The sequence below is a fragment of the Limanda limanda genome, chromosome 15 (genome assembly GCF_963576545.1).
Source record: "Limanda limanda chromosome 15, fLimLim1.1, whole genome shotgun sequence".
NCBI lineage: Eukaryota > Metazoa > Chordata > Actinopteri > Pleuronectiformes > Pleuronectidae > Limanda > Limanda limanda.
The window spans coordinates 22294979-22318283 of record NC_083650.1 but is presented as its reverse complement, the minus strand read 5'-3'; the positions used below and the strand labels follow the sequence as shown (position 1 = coordinate 22318283).

General features: G+C 40.5%; 1 protein-coding gene across 1 annotated transcript in view; it reads right to left on the bottom strand.

Moving 5' to 3' along the window:
- Positions 1-23305, bottom strand: part of b3gat2 (beta-1,3-glucuronyltransferase 2 (glucuronosyltransferase S)) — a 47809-nt gene that overhangs the window by 23752 nt on the left and 752 nt on the right. Inside the window, exon 2 of the mRNA XM_061087639.1 lies at positions 2234-2378. Within this exon, the coding sequence (XP_060943622.1) occupies positions 2234-2378 (145 nt within the window). The remainder of the gene's footprint in view (positions 1-2233; positions 2379-23305) is intronic.

The window sequence follows — 23305 nt, the reverse complement described above, 5'->3', positions numbered from 1 at the left end:
CTGGTTATAGCAGGGGGTGACTTAAACAGTTAATATATATTCACCCAGTGCTTCAGTGTAACATCTTCGCCGGTTTCATAAGGTAAACACTTTATATTCAAATACAAAATGAGATGAACAGTGTAAAGCTTAAGAGGTGATGATAAGTGCATACTTTTTCACTTTAGAAAGATATAGGCTCCTAGTTTTTTCCTTCTTGGAATTATGCTTAGCTAAGAAAACCTTTTCCTGACTCCGGCTCTACACTTGGCCCACACACATGTGACTGTACCCAAAAGATGAAGTGCATATGCCGTGAGCTGTTCCTGTAAGTTTAGACATCTAAGACTACTTTGGATGAAGCTAAAGTTTGCTGTTATTAGGAGGTGGAATATAAGACCAGTCCCTACCGCCACAGCTTCACACTGGGAAGTCCCGTTCATCCGCCATGACTCTGACAATCAACTGTTAGCATTATTACAATGGCATGTTATAAATTGTTTTTTGGACATTTTGATTTCTTGTTACGTGTGCTGTGTGTTCATTGGTCTGTCTGGTTGAGGGGAGACACGTCATGGTGGGTGATAGCCACAAGGGACCAGTGCACTGCATCTGACCAGTAGGAAATAAAGGAGAAACCCATCCCACAGAACATCTGAACTAAAATCAGATTGAGTCGTTATTGCAACTTTATTGTCTCCTCTGGGCCTGGATGGTGAACATAACTAAGATGTTCAGCTTTTTAATGTGCGATGTTTCCATCCATGCTGCTCAATCATGAATCAAAATGTACATAAAACGTTGAGTGGAAATACATTCGCAATAAATTGACTGGAGTTATACAGCACTTTTCTTTACTTAACAAATACTCAAAGCACTTTACTGTATGAGTCACATTCGCACACACACACATTCATACAGCGCCTCTATATATAGCACACACCAATCTCATCCCATTCACAGCCGTGTTTCAGTGTCTTCCTCCAGGAGCCGGGGATCGAACCTCCGACCTTCCAATTCGTGGACGACCCACTCTAGAAACATTTAAGCGATCAAACATAATAAGCAACTTAATGAGGATGAAGTGTCTGTCAGTCTTCCATATGCTATAAGTACTCAACACTAAGAGTACAGAACACATAACCTGGTGAGTTCCTCAGGCTTATTCTTTCATTTTCACTCCACTCGGTTCTTGCTCTGTTTCCTTCCAGTCTGTTACGTTTCAAAACACTTTCACTCGACACGACTCCACAATCCTGCTTGGCGATTTATCTCGGAATGGAACAATCAAGCAAAGTAGCACAGCAGCTCCTGTGTGGAGGAGTAACAGTCAGAGCAATAAATTGGAAAGACGAGATCTCATTTTGGGCAAATTAATCCATGGAAAAAAGAAAAGCTGTCTGTTTTTTCTGCAGAGAAAAATAAACTGCTCATAGTTTTCTGTTTGTTCCCTGCTCTGATGAAAGCCAAATGAGTACAGCTGAGTTTTAACTGTTCTGTAATTAATGAACTGATCCAAAAAATCATTAAATGTTTCCCCAGCAGCATTGATGGCCAAAGAGAGGAATCAAACGTTAGATGCCATGTTAGACAGGATTAAGCAGAGAGTAACAGGACCAGCAGACAACACATGAAATATGGCCAAAGTCACACATTGCAAAAAATATCTGCAAGTTGAGTGAAATTATTATAATATCTACCAAAACAACTCAAACATCTTATTGTTCCTTGATTCGACTTGATTTAAACAGTGATACAAAAAGTGTTAAGGAACCAGAAAAGCAGAATGGTTACCAAGGTATCGTTGCTTTTAGGTCAATGGCGCGTTCTACTTTTCCCACAAGGCAACAGTCTTTCATTAGACCCTAGTCCAGATGTGCCCATTGATTTTCAAGGAACTATGTAAATCCTGTGACACATGGTGTGTAAAACCCATGGGTGTGCTGCAAGAACTATGTTTATGTAGCGTTCAAAATAGCAATGGTTTATCCTCTGGGGAGTATAGATGAGCTCGGGGAATTTTTCTGTTAAAATCAAATCAAATAAAGTGTTGGTCAAGAGTCCGGGGGTACCATGAAAGCTTACATGGTAAATGGTAAGAAACAGAGTGTGGCTAGGCCAATATCTGGATGAATGGATATCATATAATGTATGTAACATAGTCAACAACAAATACTTTCAGGTTCAATCAGAAGGGAGCATGGCTTATTTTGTAATGCCATGTAATGCTTAAGATCAGTGAGGCGCTCCTTACCTGCCATGTCTGTAGCGAAGGGTCTGTCCGGTCTCCAGCCCGTGTACCAGCCCACCACTTTGCCCCCAGACACCAGGGGGCGCTCGTAAGCTCTGCCACCCACAAATCCCACCGGCCAAACGGACACACCTCGAGTGCCTCGCATCTGTGGAGAGAAGGAGGGGAGAAGAACACCTGTCAATCACTGGCGCTGAAATCAAACAAAAAGCTGCCCTTTGACACGTTGGAGTAATGAATCCTTCAGCTTGTGATGTTAAAGTCAAGATGATGGGGGACCTCCATTCGACAGTTGTGTTGTGGCAGCCTCCTCTGTGGCACTAGTTGAAAGTATGTGTTGGTGAAGTTATGACAGTTCATCTAAGGCCACTGCTGCTCATTCATCCATATTCAATTTTCCCATCAATCGCAATGCAGCTTAGTGGACATGACGTCTGAGAGCAAAGGGAGACATCCACCCAGAGTGGGAGCAATACGGGTGAAGAAAGTCAGTGATCCGACTTGTGACGTTGATCTTTAAATGAATTACTTGTGTGTCAGTTTGCATGAGCGATTAGAGACGTGTAACTTCATGGGAAATGTGGGTGAGAGCAGCACGCAGAGACTCTGTGGCTAACTGAATAGAGGACTGAATGAAACTGTGCGGCGCCGAGCTGCCATCCGATTCCACAGTGAATGAATTTGCACACAGCCAGAAGCAGTGCGACGAGAAATAAGAGAGGGGGAGAGAGAGAGTGGGCAAGATAAAAGACAGAGAGAGAGGGCAGAGAGAGCAGAGGGTGTGAGGACAGCAGAGTTTTAGTGTTGGAGTGAGACATCTGTATCTCAACGTAATGTGTAGATGGATTAATGTCTGTGTGTGTGTGTGTGTGTGTGTGTGTGTGTGTGTGTGTGTGTGTGTGTGTGTGTGTGTGTCTGTGTGTGTGTGTGTGTGTCAGAGAGAGTGTGTGATTCTATTTTACAGCGCAGGCCACCCTGCAGCCCGTTCACTCAGACACGGCTCCTCATCGCTCACCCAAACAGCCTGCAGCCAGTCGCTCATGACAAAAACAACAGAACAAAACCAAATCAGTAAGCAGCGCTGCATTACCGCGCCCAGACATCACGCTGACTTCTAGCTTTGAAACCCAGAGGGAAACCAATCGTATCTACGGCCCAAGACAAGGATTTACAGTTCTGTTGCAAATAACTTCCTCGCAACCACGAAGAAAGTGTTGGAGCTGAGGACATGACACGTGTGGCAGGAGAGTAAAACTACTACAGAGAATGCACGTTTTATATATTCAGCAGTAAATTATTTCAGCACATATTCTGACATGTTTTTTCCAGCTTGACAAATGTTAGGAATAGCAATGACAGCCCAGTGAGGGGTGTGTATGTCCAATACGGTTTAGGAAAGGTTACAGTTGATGTATTAGTGATTGGGAGATCTGTCATTGACAGCTTGATTCAATTATATCAGCCTGCAGCGAAACGCCTGTTGAGCCTCACCAGAACTCAATAACAGTAGCAGGAGATTTGACTGCAGAAATGAACACACTGCAAACTGCCAGTGACTTTGGTACGAGACCCTCTGGTTCATATAGTTAGTATTGTGTAAGATTTCTAGTCTTGATGACCACTCAAACCAATTTAAAAGTAGTTTTACATTCACTCATTCACACACACACATTCATACAGTGCATCTATTAGAATCACTTTTTTATTCTACGAGGGGCAATTTGGGGTTCAGCATCTTGGCCAAGGACACGTAGGCATGCAGATGGGGAAGACTGGGGATCGAACTGCCGACCTTCAGGTTGGAGGACGACCGTCCTACCCCTCAGCCACAGTCGCCCAAATGAACCATTGACTTTAGGTAAAGCAGTGATTTCATTGAAGACACAATGGCTTGTGTCATGGACCTTTGACAGGTATATTCAGTTCATTCTTAATCCACTGGTTGTTAAAACCAATCAAAAAACAGTACCCAATTCCAGAACATCCCAGAATGATCACAAACACAATTATTACATCAATAATATGCCAATGTGGAGCCCTATCTTACAACTAGTGCACACGCAAATGAACTGAGCACCTATGGTTGTGTTGTTGTGGCCTGGCACATTGTTGGGGCATTGCTATCTTGTGTCAGTGGAAAGCATTTACACAAATGGCCTTCAAATCTACCATTAAAGATTCATTCTATAAAATGACAGTGAACCCAAGCATATAGCCAGAGAGAAAAAGATCCATCTCCAGTGACAGGAAGACAAATTAGTCCTGCAATGAAAGGTCTGGACCCCTAAAAGATCCAATGAAGAGGCAATGAGTCACTGAGACACATGCTGTGGATCTCTGATTCGCCTTTTCTCCTGACTTGGCTGTTTGACTTCAAACTACATTTATGTTGAATGGAAGCAGATTTTCATTAAACTGTTTTAGAAAATGTAAAAGGTTTCATGAGCTGGGAATCCTGTTCTTTGAATCCGTGTAGTCTTACAACGGTTAGAGAACAAGAAACCGACCTTTATTTGCATCAAACTGTCAGATATGATAACTTATTCCTTTTCCATTAAATATCATGATGTGCAGAGACGTTGAACAGACTGAAGGAAGGCAGATATAATTAACATTTAGCATCTGGCCTCACTTCAACTTCAAGAAGAACAATGAGCATCTTCTCCTTTCCTTCACCTCTTCTACCCTTTCATTTCTCTTCCTCTTGCTCTGCACCTGATTACCTCTCTCCTTCCTGAGTCCCTGAACAACGCCTGGAGCATTTAAGCCCTTTCCCCGTAAATACTGTGCCCCCTTGAGTTTGTGCGACGCTAAAACCCTTCCCCCTTGTTCCTCTTTTGCTGCTGTCTGCCTTTCTCTCTCAGGTCATTTTTAAAAGAGTCAGGTTCCTTTGGTTTGTGAAAAAGACAAATTAAAAGAGAAGCAGAGAAAGAGGAAGAAAGAGAGGCTGACTGTGTGTGTGTTGGTCGTTCCCAGTTCGTTCCCGGAGTACGATCGTTATTTTGGCTTAGCGATTAATTCCTAGTTTGACTGCTAATGATCCCCAGGTTCGACCTGATGCGCCTAAAAGCTCAGTACACTTTGACACATTATTAGAGAGAGTCAGACTGGAAACAGTCCATTTGCTAAGTTATTCAGAGAAGGGCTGGCTGGACTTTAATCTTTATCACTTCGAACATTTGATTCTGGCTTTAGTATATTTTTGTTAGCCTGCTGTTAGAGACAACATCTTCAAACTACATCCAAAATCTGTCTTTGTTGTCTTTAACATGTCAGAGTTCACTGCAAAGTTTTCACAAAGTCATTTTGAGGCACTGTCAAAGTGCATTATCATTGTTTTAGCAAGAGTCTTGCAGTTTTTTGAAGTTGCTTTTAGTCAAACACTTTCTCAGCAAAGAAGAAAAAAGATGATTTCTTGTTTATATCCTTTAGAAATGTCATGTCTCCCAGATGGAAGTATTGTTTAATCTCTATAAGAATCCCTCTCTAACACTGAAGATGGTAACATGAATCTAATGAATCTATATTGTACATTATTGTTAGAAAAATCCACAAATGCTAAGATAAAACAAAAAAAGATGTAGTAAATGACAAATTTCATTAACATGCAGGTTAAATGAAGATTATCACAGTCATTACATGTTGAATCTTAAATGTTCTGCCTTAAAAGAAACAAAACATTAACTTTCATTTAGGCTTCTACTTGTTGTCATTTAAATGCATGTCCCCAAACCACTGAGCGGCACTGTTATAGAACATAAACTCGTTGAGATGTTGTGCATAGAGAGGAAGTGAAATGCAAGATGGCGAGTGACCCCTTCTATACCGCTGCTGTTAAATAAATTCTGCTTTTAATTGATTGTTGAAGTAAACAGTGTGTTAAGAGCTTCAGCATTGTCTTCTTCTTCTGGTGACTTGAAAAATATATACATTTTTATTATCATTTCTTTTTTGGTCTCCACCAAGTCCTGAGGGCATTGTTGGTGTTCAGCAGGGTAGTGCTACACTGTTCACCAGCTAGTGACCATGTGATCTATGACTTTAAGTGTTGATGCTAAAAATTGAGGGGAAGTGAAATAACTTTTCAGACTAAGGGATACCATTAACATTACTCAATAATTTGATTGATTGGTTACATAAACTTTTGATGAGTGCACTGGATAGTTTCATTTGTTTAATGTATCTTTGTTCTTTCTGCCTGTTTTTCTTGTTGAAATTTTAGAGGCAAAGACCAGTGACAGCTCAGCGAGTTCTGGACCCAACCAATCAGATGCAGGGTTTGTGTTAATATCTGATGGAAGCAGTTAGATGTCAATAATTCATTCTACAGCCTTGTTAAAATGACATCTGCCTCAGACAAATGTCCGTTGCGCTTTTCCAAATTGCATTAAATGATCGAGATAAACACTCTGGCCTGGCAGCAGCAGGGTCCATCAACAGCTTTCTCTTTTTACTACATTCACTCTTGCTGTCTTTATAGCAGCTCTCATTCATCCATTATAACTGGACTGTGTCCAGGCTATGAAGTTATGTGTGTATAATTTGAGTCTGTCTGTCCTCTATGCAGGTTCTTACTAGCTTCAAAATGACTCTCAGAGGCATCCAGGTCGATGCATTATAGGATCAAATGGATGAATAAAAATCACATTAAAATTAGATGTTGATTTGCTCGTAGCTCGTAGAGCCATTGCTTGTGATCAGGAGGTGTTCACCATCAGTTTCATCGAGCACAACTCTAACAACATGATATGAAGGGTGATAAAAAGTTATATTGTGCTTTCTGAACAGTTAAAGTCAGAGAGGTGCTGGGGTTAGGTCATGTGGGGAAGTCACCGACTGCAGATGTTGTCTAAATTTATATTTTCCGAGCCTTATCAACAACAACTCAATGTCAACATTTTTACTGGCAGCCAAACAAAGCTGTGGGTGACAGCGTTGCAACAGATGGTGCATTATTCTACTAGCTGGCGACTGCCTGCACATTTTCATGCCACCATCTGCAGGTTACTGCTGGCACAGGTGAAGTTTGGAGGACACACTTGTAGTTATACCTTTATTTATACAGGGGAGGTAGGGTGAGCACACAGTGCAGTGCATGCTGATATAGAGCAGGTAGAATAAAAAAAAATATAAAATAATGTGAAAGGAACAGACAGAAAAGAGAATAATAGACAGAATGAAGGCTCGGTTAAAGCCAAGTATTGGATTGAAACTTCAGTGAAGTTTAAATGTTGTTTTATTGAGTTTTTTAACATTTGTCAATGAGACCACTCTAAAAGCTGATTTTTCTCAATGAGATCTGGTCAAAGTGGAGGCAGCATCACGTTCACACATTCAAACAATGTGCACATGTTCAGTCATTGCTACCCCTTCATCTCAATCAGACATTTTCCTATGCACCAATACATTAACCATCGACACACTCTCCATTATGCTACATACTGTTTCTTCTAATCAGTGTTGTAAATACTGTTATTTTGTTGATGTTCTGTTTTTTTTTTATTATGTTGCAAACAATTCTTAGGTGCTGCTGATCTTTTCTCCACGGGGGGAAGAACACTTAGATTTATAAGGCTACAAATAATTTAATAAATCCAAGTTAAAATGGCTTCACAAGCAGCGAAACAAAACAGATGGGTCACAAAATCAACAGATTTTCTAGACATTAGTTCAACAGACAATTCAAAGAAAGTTTATATTTCAATCCAAGTAAGATCAGGACAGGTTCTCTGATAAAAGTATGTATTAAGGAGAAGGAACTTAAAAGAGATTACTGAGTGGCCGACCTGATTTCCTCAGGCAGATTGTTCCAGAGCCGCAGGGCCTAAACAGCAAACCCTTTTCAGCCGGAGGATCTGGAGCAGATAAAAGTCCCTTTGTCCGAGGATCTTAAGGCACTAAAGTGAGAAGCTTACTAAAAAGTAAAACATATATTACAGAGAGAGGCCATGAAGAGCCTTAAAAGTAAACAAGATCTTTTGTTGAAATCAGTAAGATCTTAAATTCAAATCTAAAACCTATTGGGAGCCTGCATAAAGAGACTAAAACAGCAGGGTTGTAATCCAGCCTCGTGGTTATACAGTATATTTCATATTTTATGATTGGTGCAAAATTACATCTTGGGCTTGTTATGCCTGAAACACAACATGAGAAGCAAATGAAATGAACAGAGCTATTTTCCGGGGAGACCTTGTGATTTGTTGTAGCCACTGCTGAGGTTATCAACATAGTAATATTTCCCGAGGTGTAGGTAATAAAAGTCAGGAACTAAGTAAGTCTTCTTTGCTTTTACAAAGATGTTCTGCAGCTGAGACACCCAACTCTCTCCTGTGTGTGTGGATGGAGTGAATGATCTTGTCGTTACTAAAAGATCTTTACCCAACTCTGTGGTTATATGATTATGTCAACAAACCAAACAGCGTGATAGAGGTGACTAGATCATTAAAATCTGCATATTGCTTGTAATCTAATGCTTTACATCCCTCATCCTCTGACCTTTCTCCTGTTTGGTTGTGCCATGCCAATATTGGCCGTCCATCATCATGATGCTGGTTATGCTGGTGTCCTTAATGGAACTGACTATGGTTAGCAAGCAACCAATAATTATATCCCTCAAATGTCAGCCTGACAAACTTTCAAAAAAAGTTAAAATACTTTTATGTCTATTCAATTTGTGTAAAGGGACAAAATGAATTGAGGAACCGGTGTATATTTTCATTTTCAGTGCAAGATTATCGGAGTGTGGTTCTGGTGCCATTTATATATAAATATCAATTGACCCTATTTTACTTTGTTCACTGACACAGAGTGAAGTGAAAAGAATGCATCAATCAAAGCTCAGCTCTGGGAAAGGAGGCGATACGACATGATGTGAGGAGCTGGAGCGAAACAGTGAAGGTGATGGAGATGAAGATGAGTGAGGAAGAGCAGGTACTCTGCAACAATTCTCACTGATATGAAATATCTTAAATCAGATTTCTTAGAGGGAGGCTCTGATTTATTGAAGTCGTCTTCCAGAATCCAGCTGCTCTGAGATGAAACTTGCGAATAAGCTCGGTCCTCTCCTGACTTGGCAGTTAGGAGCGTAGCTGTGGATGCAATCCTTTATCAGCTAAATGCTAACCAGCGGTCTGGTTTCTCTGCTCCTGGCTGTGGCCCAGACTCTCCTCATTGCCAGTTCTGAAATAAACCAGGAGCTCACTCTATCTTTTATTCATTGATTTTACAATCGTCTCCTGCTTTTTACTGCCAAAAAAAACTCACTTCAAACACTTCCTGCTGTTTCAAAGGGGCTATTCCCACTTTCGCTTCTTATTGTTGGAAATATTGAGCTTTTATCCGAGAAAACAAAGTGTATCGTGTTGAAGTCCCACTTAGTTTTACAGCATCTGAACATCAGAGATTCAGACTTTGGATTCGAAGAAGAAGAAAAAATCAATACAGCCACGAATGTAATCCTCTGCACATAAAGTGTTTGTGTGTGTGTGTGTGTGTTTGTGTGTGTGAGATCACAGAAACCTTTTATGAGCAGCGTACAGCTCTATTAAATTATTATAGGCTATTTATTAGATAGCAACAAAATGATGAAGTTATAGAAGTAAGTGGCTCTATAGGCAAGAATATACATAAACAAACAAACAATGAATGTTATTCTGAAAATATATATATATATATTTTGAATATTTGTGATTATTATTTACAGAAACGCCTTTCTGGAATAACAGCAATACGAGCTGGCAGCCGCACCTGATCGCAGCCTGGTATATTCTGTTCCTCCTACAGTCCACAGCGTTCCAGTCTATATGTGAGAACACAAACAACTCTGCCAGAAAACCACAAACCACAGAGCTCACCCTTATGATCGGGTTTGTCATCATGAACAAACAGCTTCCCCACAGGGAAGGAAAATAGTAAATGTTGCTGTGAGAGCACACACTGGGATTTTGTGGAGAGATTTTTCAAGTTGAGAGCTACTGCAACACCAGAAGAGAACACATCTCCTTGGGGTGTAAAACTAATTCTGTGGGTCTACACATGTAGTCTCTTTTTTTCTTGCCTTTGAAGCACCTGCGCATTTTACTCATAGTTCATTGGAATCTAAAGCAAAAAAAATAGTTACCTACATGATCACATTGTTTGTAAGCGCTTTGTAACCTTGTTTAGATAAGTGCTATATAGATACAATTATTACGATTATTATTTTGTATTATTATTAAGAGTTAATCCCATTGTTTTATATAAATTGAGCTCAAATTGAGTTTTCTTTAATACCTCTTTTACGCCAAAATTTGTTGTTTTGTTTTTTTAGTTGGATAAACCTGCTGAGGGACTTGCTTTTCAGTTTTATTCACCAACCTTAATAACAATCAAAAACCACATTGCAGCCCTCTTGTTGCTAAAGATAAACGTTTAAATGCAAATGCCATTTCAGAAAAGGTGCAACATCATTTGACCTGGGAATGATTACAGATTGTATCCATTCACATTGCAGACAAAAGTCAAATATAAATGCGTTTGTGACCAGTTTTCTGACAAGTGAAACATTTCATGCTGCCTTGCACGTCAGAAGCAGGCATTTGTGCTTCAGGTCTAAATAGTAATAATATGTATAAAGTGTATAAATGTCTATTTTGTTTCCAAACGTTTCGCCTGGGCCACACCGGCTGCTGAATGGCTTGCTTTTTATTCCCACGGAAATGTTAACAGATTAAAACTGCCAGAGCTGCTCTTGTAGAGATTGAAGGTCTCTGCGATTTTTTCCGCATTCTGCTCGCAGTTCACAGCAGAATAGACAGAGAAAATGATCTTTCATCACAGATTCAATGTTTATCTGTCGAATTTGTCACAAATATGAATGTTTGCAACAATTCCTGTACTGTTTCAAAATAAAAGCACTCCCGCCTTCCTTTCTCTCTCAGACAGACTGTACCTATTCTGTTTATATTGTTATTACCACAGATTATAAAACTCTCAGGTATTGATTTCTTAAAGGTTTTAAACCCTGTTGATACTAAATTCTCAACAGAATTTAGGAATTTGAACCTTTTCAATATTACTTTATAGGGACATTTTACATTTATAAATATTCATTTATCACTTCTTCTTCTTTCACAGATTGTTGATAAAATCAATCTATCACACATGCTCTTTCTCTCTCTCTCTCTCTCTCTCTCTCTCTCTCTCTCTCTCTCTCTCTCTCTCTCTCTCTCTCTCTCTCTCTCTCTCTCTCTCTCTCCCTCTCTCTCTCTCACACACGACTGATGAGCAACATGTAAATAAAACTACCAGAGGTCAGTGAGGGAGGGGCGTCACTTTGTGGTGAAAAGTAGTGCAGATTAAACAGCTTTTAAATGATGCTCAACAAATGGGATTACGGGCAATGTAATCAGGGATTGGTATAAAATCAGATTATGTAATTACAGCAGGAAAACATTATGTAAGGGTGCATCAAAAGGGCGTAGCCTATGAGCTACTACATGATCGACAATCCAAAAATACTCTGCATGGAAAACACAACAACGTCGACAGCACAAGTAACACTCATATATGGATCACACCAACAGCTGCGACACCGTGTCAGTCAAACATCACAACTGCTGTAGAAAGCTCCAGCACCTGTCAGTCAGACCAGTGATAACAACATCCCACACCACTGCCCTGAAATGTGTGAATTAATATCAGAAGTGATCCTTTTCACAGTTAATGAATCAAAAATGTTGCATGCAATTCGGTGACACCCATTTAATAAACTTCTGTTTTCAAAAAAATTTTACTATCGCATATAACTAAATATTCTGTGTCTGTAGTGGAAAACTGTAGTGTTTGACTAGTGGGAATCTACTTGGAACAAATTCTATTGCATTCACATTTTGGTGCTGAAAAATAAAACAACCCTCAATGACCTTTAAGGTATAAAGACAGTTATCAGATGTAAACAATCTGTATTAATTAATAATACTGACTCAATGAAGCATAATAAAGTCAGCAGGAAATAAATCAACATCAAAAAACTTTATAAGTTCACAGTGACAGCATAACAAAGATATCCACCAATGAAGGGAAAGAAAAAGAATGCCTTTGTGTAAAGCCCACCGGACTGATCCAACTCACAAACAACTGAATTAATTGTGTTAACAAAGTTAGTTCAAGATACAAAATTATAAATCAATCGGAGCATAACATGTTCAGTGGAATTGCCTTGTTTGGGCTTTTAACTTCTCTTTCTTTGAGCTTGGTCTTTCAGGACTTCAAGATTTCACATTCAGATATATATATAATAATATCCCCTGCTTGGGCTTAGATTGTCCGGCTCCAGCTTCAGCTCTTCTCCTCGTTCTCATGCTGGTTCCCAAACCAATAGAAAACCAGGTGTAGTGAGGACAAATGAAATTCCCCTATCCACATTTTGGATACTTCTGCTGTTGGTGCTATTCACATAAAAAAACAGGGGGGGGCAACAATCTCGTTTTTTTAGATTCTAGCAACAATACTTTGCCACTGCATGTTCCAGATCTGCTGGACTCCTGCTCCATGAAGGTGTTTTCATACATTTCAAAGCTGGAGTAAGCTGTGGAAGGTGGGATATGAATCCGGGTACAGTAACCGCCTCTCAAAGATATACGGTAATGCTCACACACACACACAACAAGGAAAGGACCATTTCACGTGTCAACACTACACCTGGCATTCTATTGGTTTGAGAATTTGACAGACTTGTTGCAGAAAAAAGACACAAGCACAGAGGAGATCTGACGTTTCACATGTGCACTGAAGCAGCATTAGTGTCTTTCCAAAGACCTGCAGACATGAGGTTAACTGGAGAACCTAATCGACCGTAGGTGTGAATGTGAGTGTGAATGGTTGGTTGTGTCTGTATGTGGGCCCTGTGATGAGCTGGTGACCTGCACAGGGTGTCTCCCACCTCCTGCCCAATGTCAGCTGACTGGCCCAAGCTACCCCCCGTCACCCTCAAAGGATAAGGTATAGATAATGGATGGATGGATGGATGGATGAATCTGTTCAGGTCTGTGTTGTGCATCAGTCTACCTTGTGTGGTTGGCGGCCAGCGGCGGACACTGTCATGCTCTGAGAAAGCCTCTGTCTCATTATTAACATGGATATGTTCACCAGAGGGTAGACGCCACACGTGAAAAATAATTTCAGAAGCAGCTGAGAGCACGACAACCTGTAAGTCCTGACAAATGACAGCATCAGCAGCTCGGTCAGTTAACGTCTGCTATTTACAAGTAAACAAAAGAAAAGCTGTGGGTGAGAGAGACAGTGCTGAGAGGAATCACATTTCATTTGACTCGCAGCCAGGACACTGTCTCTGAGCACCTCGGCTCAGTCGGGTAATCAACTCTGTCTCCCTCCCCTGCAAGCACATAGGTGAGAAGTGCATTGTGTGTACACACAAAGACTCTTAATGATGAAGTATATGAAATCCATTATGGATGTTCTCGTTTCCTGCCTCCTGCCCTGGAGAAAGAGCCGTCATTGTGTTGTTTGTGCACTGGGACGAGTGCTCGGGTGGCTGGGTCGGGTGTGATTTTAATCAAGTGTATTTTTATCTGTGTGTGTGCGTGTGTTATTAATATGCATGGCAGAGGCAATCGGAGAAAGGGAGGGAAGAAATGAGCTGGGAGAAAATGAATGAATCAAATTAGAGAGGCCGGGGATGGGCTATGAAACTGTGATTCAATGGTGCATGATATGTGTGCACGATGAATGCTTTATGGGTTTATGTGAGAAGAAAATAATATTAAAGAGATGAAGAGGTGTGTGTGTGTGAGAGAGAGAGAGAGAGAGAGGGAGAGAGAGAGAGAGAGATTGTCTGCAAAGTCACAGTGTTTATTTCTAGAACTAGCTGTCTATAAGCATATGGATATATATTGATTCAGTGCAAACCAATGTTTATGGTAAAATTCCACCTGTTTTTGTTAGTGTAGGTCATAAAATAGTAATGAAGGTTTTTGGGAAGTATTTATGTCCTTTCTTACAAATACAGAGGCGAGAATAACAGTATAAACTCTCAAGTCTGTGTTCAGAACACACACAGAGCATGAAGCCAAACATGAAAGCTCCCTAAATGATTGTTTTCTGGTTTATAAAGACAGATATTTCGAATGTTTTGTCTTATTTATCTTTATATCAGTGAGTGCAGGCCAAATGTTAGAAACACTATCTCACTATAACCCAGTACAACTCAGCAGCACCACAAACTGCAAACTCCAGCAGGACCACAGTGTTGAATCGAAACCTCTTTAAAACAGTTTGAACAGCTTCAAACTGAACATTATAACCTTCATGAAGGCAGGATTCAGTAGAGGGCTATTGCATTGGAGTAAATTAGTTTTTGCTAGTTGTACCTAATGAGCCTGTAACTCTATATCCTGCAGTTCACAGCACATGTGTGGGTTCAGCAGGTTTCTGTAATGCAGGCTGCAGATCACAGAGTTTGCGAGCAGCTACTGTCGACTACACTCTGAGCAGTTTATTCACTTCCGAAAAACAACAAATACCCCCAAACTAAAGGTTGAGGTGACTGGATCATATACAACAGATCCATTGTAGGATATCCTGACATGTGACATGTGTATTTACTGAATCAGTGCAGCCTCTTCTCTGATGTGTCCAAATTGTTGCATATTTAGGAGGGGCTCTGTATCATTGTCAAACACGGAGCTCAAATTACTGTACAATATTGTAAATATATTAATTATATATGTAATACAAACTCTGAAACTCATATCGCCTACATTTCCACCCTGTTTGTAGACTTAGATAGAAAACATAGAGTCACTAAACATTTTGACCTACAGTATCTTTTGAGCATGAGTATATTCTATAGTATCTACCAGAGCTGATTTCGATAAGATTGTTGGTTTCTAACCAATTAACATCACCTAAGTCTCAATCATTATACTAGTGAAGACTTTGTCGAACCAGGAAACACTGCTCCAGCTCCTCATTAAAACAAAGCCATGAGACTGATGTAGTTCCTGTCATCTCATTGTTGGGAAGAAATACTTTTGACAAAATGTTAAACCATAATTATGTAGTTTAAAGCATATTTTAGTCTTGCACACAACATGAAGTCATTGATAATAGCCAGTAATCACCGTACTGGAACAGTCAAGACACTCTTCAACAATGAAGAGGACATCACCAACCTGTACTATCACTATTCTTGATTATCATCCCTTTACAGAAAGCATAGCTATATGTTCTTAAAAAAAAGTGTCAGCCGAACTCAATGGAAGAAAGTAAGTTTTCAGGTGTTTGAACATTTCTGAGATATTCAGAGTGTCAGGCTGTAGGAAACCTATTCTGGCCTTGCAGCCCTTCACAAGCCGTGAAGCCAGAATGTGTCCATTCTATTTTAATGAAACCGCTTCAGTGGGAATCAGTTTCATTTTAACATAAATGTGTCTCGGTCACTGTGACACACAAGTGGGAAGAAAGGGAGCAGAGAGCAGAGGGAAGGTTGGTAGTCAAGCTGCCAGTTCAGGAAAAAAGAAAAAGCAGAGGAATAGGCGGAGAGCTGGCACGTCACACCTCCTTCACATTCAGACGGTCTTCAACCTCTCCGTCACCTTCCCCTCTCCTCCGTCCTCATCCTGCCGCCGACCCCAGCAGACACCTTCTCTCAGCAAAGCTCATCTCCTTTCTGCTTAACTTCGCTGACATTACAACTCACCCCCGCACCAGCCCACCCATCCCCCACCCCTGCTTCTCCCACCACTCTATGTAATTATGATAATTGCTCATATGGGTTTGAGGAAATTCAATTGCTTATTTCGCTCTGGTTCCTTCATCCCACCAGTTCCTGTCTCTGCCACCTTCCCAGCGGAGTCCGCTGCTTGGACAAATATACCCGTAATGTTTGCATGTGCATGTCTTTGGATCATTTCCCATTAAAAAGCATATACTGTACATTTCTTAGCCAATTGCCCAATACCAGCAAACTGGCTGTGTAACATATTAACACAACGAAAGCATAATCAGAAAGTCAAATTCATTTCAAACGCATACCGTCAAGAAATGAATTGTGACACAAATTCAGAAAGTTTCTGAGATGTGTGATGGAAAATTTTAAAAGAAATCTTTCTCAGATTCAGCACAGCAGAGAATATCACACACTACTCCTCGATCCGAGAGGCCATCACGCCACATCAGAACTAATAAATGAACACTGGACCCAGTATGGCACCATTCGAGAGAGGTGTGCCTCAGTCACACTTCGGCACGGAGCATTAGCCACAGTACCTGCTCCCTAAAATAGTCGCTGTGACGGCTGCGGAGCCTTACGAGGCCGAGGGAGTTCAATTATTCAAAAAAGGTCTGACGAAACTCTCGCCTGGCTGACAGCCTGCTGCAGCTGAATCAAACAGCTCTGCCATGCTGCCGTCAGCTGAAAAACCCTCAATCCCCATAGTCAGCTTTTCAGGAATGAAGACCGGGGGAGCTCTGCTTAATTTTACTGATTGCTTCTTATGTAACTTAATCTGAATGGGTTCCTTTACTGTGAAACAGAGCCCTAACTGACGGTGGGAGGGTTCCAGTAATGGACTCATTGGTGAACACTCGTAGAAAAATCCTTTACACGTCAATAAAAAGGGAACTTTTTACAGGTTTATTACAAATTTCATCTTATTTTAAAAGCTTTGAAGGTAAAAAAACAATGTCCTCACCAAAGTAATTGCTGAGATGATGTTAGTTATATCCCCTCACTGCAGAGAAAGAATCTTTACATGTGGACAACTCTGGCAAAGACAGGAGGTCAAAACTGAATGTGTAGTGTGAAAGGTCAAATAACATACTATGGAATACGTAAATATATTATTAGACAAATTAAATAACTTATAATCCTTTTTTAAACTCACTTGGAAATTGTATTTTACTCAGCCGGTTCTATTCTGAAATCTCCCTTTTTCTGAAGTCTGCAGTTTTTTCAGGGATTCTTTAAATTTAAAATGTTCACAATGTTCTCCACAAAGTATTCCCGGTGTGTGTTTGGGCGTCTGATCATTCAGACCAAAGAAACAGGAACTAAAGTGACCTCCAACCAACAAGAGAAAATAATAACATCCTAGTCTGTGGGTTTACTTCAAACCACTCGGATAATTTAACTGCTTGTATTTCATATCTCATGTTTCATCTTTTAAGTATTGTTGGCCTGCTCTCACTGTCCCTCAGACAGTCTCAGTTGTGTTAACTCTGCCAGAAGAACCAAGTTCTAATGAAACAAAACTAGACGATTTTTAATTAGAATGGAACACAACAACTCCGCTAAGGCCCAACCCAGATGAAACCACATTTTAATTTCCTAGTTCCAGATTTTTATTTTAATCTGCACCATATTGAACACACTCATAAATACCAAACATTTGAACTGATTATTTTCAACAGTGTCCATGAATTATTTACCGAGACAAAAACTAAAATGTTGAAAAATGCCCAATTTCGCAATGTTAAAGAGAAAGAAAACTGGGTCAGATCTGCACCTAAATTAATTGGGTTCTTTCCTGACCCGTAATCCTCCAGGTCATTCTTTGTTAACTCGCATAGAAGCAAACAAAGCAAAAAACAAATGTACAGGGGTAAAAACATGGTGGATGGCATTCATGAAATGAATAAACTGAGCTGCAATCTGCATTATTGAGCATACTCTTTGTTAATGAGAGCCAAAGTGCAATCTATCTGTTCAACCTTGATTTTCCCTCAACCGGAGAAATCCCACTGTGCACAGGGCCGATTCCACAAAGCGCTGGAAAACCAACTACAAGGAAGCCCTAATTCTTATGGGAATTATTTTTTCTTTTTTTGAACAAAACTTATTTAATGAATTTAAAGATGAAAAAAAACCCCGTTCCATTCAGATTACATTAGCATGTAGCCTTGAGTGAGGAAGCTCCCATGTGAGCACAATGACTCTTGAGGGCAAAACTGCAGAATCACCCTGAGGAACCAAATGGAATCGTGTGAGTTCAGCCCCAATCATGGCAGTATTGCATGGGGGGGGGGGGGGTTTCACTATTGACTGCTCGGAGGTTACTCAGCCATATCTTGTCGTATGCATAATGAACCGCCAGCAGACGGAGATCTGACAAACGTGGCGAAACGGAGAACGCTCCTCTTTACCCGTGTATTCATGCTAAATGCCTTTCCACCTGATTTCTCGCTCTGACTCCGCTGCCAGCGAAGGAGAAGAACGCAGGGAAGCTTGTTAAACATTTGCTACGTACCAATGTTTTTTTCATAAGGGGAGGAAGCAGAGGGGGTTGAATGGTTGTAACACATTTTGCTCATTACTCGGTGGTAGTTTGCGGCCCACTTTTGGAGCAAAACTGCCCGGGCGGCTCCCCTCGTGTAATCAACAACCCGGAGTCAGAGAAACGGGGCTGATTTTGTTCCAGCTGGAGTTCGGCATCTGTTAATTGGGCAACAGCAGGTCAGAAGTGTTTCACTCTCTGCTCCACAGCAGCTAATGAAATGATAAAATATTGAAACACGAAATATTGAATGAATAATTCCGTTTTTCTGAGCTTACAACTGCCTAATTCCACATCTGTCTGTCTGTATGTGGATTGTGGATTCCTAAAGGCCCAGGGAAGTGCAGGGCAGAGTCTGGTGAGATTTGGTCACAAGCTACATTCAATATTAATAAAAATTTAATAAACAAGTGACAGCGCTCAGTCTGCATTTTCTGTCTGTCTGTTTTCCTCTTCTTACTCTTACTCTTAGATAAACTACAGTAGTCTTCAATCAAAATCGCAGCTAGATCTTTTTGATAATTTTTTTATTTTTCTTTCACCATATCAGACTGACACACAATCACACAGACACACAGCAAAGGTGCTGATATCCATCAACATAAAAAAAATCACTTTCTCTTCAAAGTAAAAGCATGTTTGTTTCGTTGCTGTAATGTTTCAAACTGAGCTGAATTACAGTTTTTATTTTGAAAAAGTTGTAAACTTGGGTCTGAGGTAGCCAAGAACTTTAAAAGCAATTATGTGTTATAGCTCCTCTAAAGAAGTAACATAATTGTACAGCCAACACCAGCTTTCAAGAAATGTAGCTGTGCAGTACATATCTCCTACAATTACTTCAACCCTGCTGAGTTAAGAATCACAGTCATAAGAGAAACTATATTTATGTAGTATTTATATAGTTATTAAATGAACACCGTATGCACGCTGAGCTGCAGTGTAGAGTTAAAGGTTTTTTCTTCAGGAACCAACCCACGCACAGACCAGGAGAAACCAGACATACCTGGTCTGGCTCATGGAGGGACTACTTTCTGTCGACTGGTCGCTCTGAGTGACCGGCAGTGCTGATTGTAATGCTTGAAGCTTGTTTTCTACTGCTGCTATAATTAAGGCGTAATGCCCATGATCTCATGTTCCAATGATTCAGTAATGATTCACTGTAACATACAGAATATTTACTGTATTTATAATGATGGACCAAAGCCCTCCGTTTCACCATAGGCTGCCCACTTTCATTGAACTTATAACTGGAGCGTGCAAGGGAAATAAAATAGGACAAGGACAGTGTTTTTTTGTTGTTGTCACTAAAATATTGCATCATGGCCAGTGTGGAGGCCCATAATTCTTGCCGTGCACATGGCAGCACTGCATTTAGATACAGGGCTTCTGAAAATCCAAACCTATCTTATCCTACATCACAATTACGACAAGAAATATGATCTCAAGGGGCTGAGGTAAAATAATATTTCTGCCGCTTGAATGTTCTCTCAATAATTTTTCTTCCAGAAATGATATAAGGGTTTCTAATTTAAAGCTGCCACCCACTATAAGTGCAGCTACAGCGATCAGTCTAAAGCCTGCAGACGGTGGCTGCAGGTTATTACGGCTGTATGACAGCCTATTATCTCTCCATGACAGGCCATTACCTGCACAGAGCAGCTGGGTAATGAAATAGGCAGGAGGACAGAGAGAAGACAGTGTGCTATTAACAAATCAAACAGATGCTCTTTGCACCGAGCCGCCGGAATCGAACACTCACACTCTGTGTCAGAGGAGACTCGGCTTCTGCACTCTGGGTTCACCTCAGTGAGTCAAGTATATCCTTTATCCAAGTGTTGCAGTCAGGGATGACGGGGAGGACAATCTGAAGTCTAATTCTAATTAAGGGTGGATTCCTTGAGGCCAAAACAATGTGGAAAATTGACTTTGCGGATTTTTGATTGACAGGAGAGACACTTCATTTCGGATTCTGGTGAAACTGGAATCTCAACTAAGCGCCATGGCTTTCTTCTTGTCTTCTCATACAGAATATTATGTTTTATTTAGGAACTTTTCCCTGTGAGCATCAACCCAGACAGCGGTTTGTACTCAGTTCATTTTGGCGTTCAATTATTTGGAGCTGAAATGTCCTTAATTGATCAGTGGGTTTGTAGAATGAGAAATTACAGTGAAAAGATGTTTGGTGATCAGATGACAATTTAAAGATAGGGTTTGTAGTCCTGGAAAATCTAGCAAGAGAGAGCTATTACTTTGAAAAAAATGCAACCAATACATCCCACCACCTTCCAATAAGTTACTTATTAGTTACAGTCCTAAAGAACCTGTATATGTCGCTCCTGGTGACCAGGACGTCTAATCTAGCAGTAGTTTATAGTCATAATGTTTTATTCTCACACAGCCTAAGAAACCAAATGAACAACATCCCCCTTAAATTGAATCAGGCTGCATTCATTTGTACACACTCATTGTTATCATTTCCCTAAATTTTGTTTTCCTCAAGATCCATGAGTTTTTCGAAAGGGATATCCCAAAAAATATCCCAAACCGGTATCTATCAATGCTGAAGAAAGTGATTCAAAATCTGCCGCTTGTTCCGGATTCGCACCATATCCCACCCCTCCACCAAGGTTTGTGGAAATGTGTCCAGTAGTTTTTGCGTAATCTCAAAAGTAAACCAACCTACACACAAACGTAGAGGGGTAAACACATAACCTCCTTGACAGAGGCGATAAGAACATCAAACTTGTTAAATGCTTGGTTTATATCATAGATGCAGCCTTCACAAATTTGCATGTTTCAATGCAAGCATACAGTTTATATTCTACAAAGGGCAATTTAAAACGCTTAGGTATTTCATTTTCGCATATGCTCATCATCAAACACCCCCTTTAAAGATCACCAGTCCTTTCATCCATGACTGAATCAGTCACCCTTTAAGAGTCCTGCTATATTATTCAGTGCCTGGTTCTCAGCTGATCTATATAAATATGTTTTGCATCCTGATTTTGGCCCTGCATATATCTGAATGGCAGCAATCAGAGGCAGCCATCTGCAATCAGGGGAGCATTCTCTCAGAGTGTTTGTGCAATTGTAAGAGTGAGAGGATTGTTGTGTTGCTGCTGCCGCTGCCACAGACGTGACGCTCTTCATTAGGTGGATGTCTAGAGCACATGCAGGGATGGCAGTGCAGCTTCAGTATAAAGGACAAACGATCGCTGACAATGACATGAAAAGATATAGCAATAGAGTGACATAAACAAACGCTCAGACGTACACATGTATCAGTTTTCCAATATAGAGATTCAACCCAGGGCAAATCATCAAGCCTGTTAACTCAGATTCAGAGGACAGATCGATACGACACTTGATATGTTTTTGTCAGTATTTACACGTCAGAGTACTTCCAGCGGCTAGTATTAGAAAGAAACATGAAAGTTCAGATGAATTTATATCAAGGTCAGTGTGAGAATTTAAACCAGTAAAATGTGAAATAATGAAAGAATAATAAAAAAAGGACATCTGTAAAACTGGCACTGCTCTCCACCACTGACAATCAATCTCATACAACTACACATACACACACACACACACACACACACACACACACACACACACACAATCCTGCTTATTAATTCTGTGCTGGCGAGTGGATCGGCTGAAAATTGGACAGCGATGCTGGTAAGATGCACAGGCGCTGACACGGCCGCCATCCATCCCTATCCCTCCTTCACACAAATTTGTCCTTGTGGTTTTTACCAGACACACTTTACTGGAAAAGGCTGGTTTGATATCGGCCTTCCCAGTGAAACAAGCGGCTCTTAAAAACGAGGTCTGGAGACTCCCGGGGGGGTTTCAGCAGGGGTCCAGTGGGATCCCATCAGCAGACAAGTAAGAAGCTGGTGAATTTCAATGTTTGAGTTCCTTTGAAAAGATCGCATGTGGGGGATTCCTAACAGTTCCTGTGCAGCATAACGGTGGGAGCAGAGTGAAAACACAGCCAGTTAACCTCCTAGTGCTGATGCTGTGATTAAAGGTGACAAAACAATAAAACACCAAATAAAAACTGTTATTTATCTGCATCTAAACCTGAGGGACAAACCCTCACTAATGCAGGTTTGTGGGGACGTTGCTGGGGTTCATACATTTTTACATGTGGGAGCCTGAGACTTAATTATCTAGGTTTCTGCAAGAAACATAATTCCAGATCTATACATCATTTATTTAATTTACACACTGCCTTTCCTCGTGAAGGTTATATATATTGGTATTTTGTATATGTGCTCTGTTACACATAATGTCTATTGCACTTCTGTCCTTCCTGGGAGAAGGGTCTCTTTCTCTTCGAGGTTTCTTCCCCCTGATGAAAGTTTTTTTTGGCAGTTTTTCCTGTCTCTTAAGGGCAGAGGAGGTTGCACCTTGTTAAGTCCTATACGAGACAAATATGTGGATGTGGGCTATACAAATGAAATGTAATTGATGATTGACGTACAAAACATATGATCATGCTGTTGGATTGAAAGCTGAGATCAAATAATAAACCTGGAGGAGCAGAACCCCAGTGTTGAGCTCTGGTGGTGTGGGGGTAATTGCTTTTGTCTGTTTCTGTCTTTAGAGGTCACATGTAGTTGTTACATTTCACTGATGGTATTTTAGTTAATTCACACAAGCAGTCTAATATAGGCTAAACGCAGAATTAATAAATGTACTTTTCATTTAACGTTATTACTTGAACTTGAATAAAGACGATCCGTTTTTTTTTCCCACAAAACAAAAGTCAAGATTAAGTAGCCTACAAATGTTC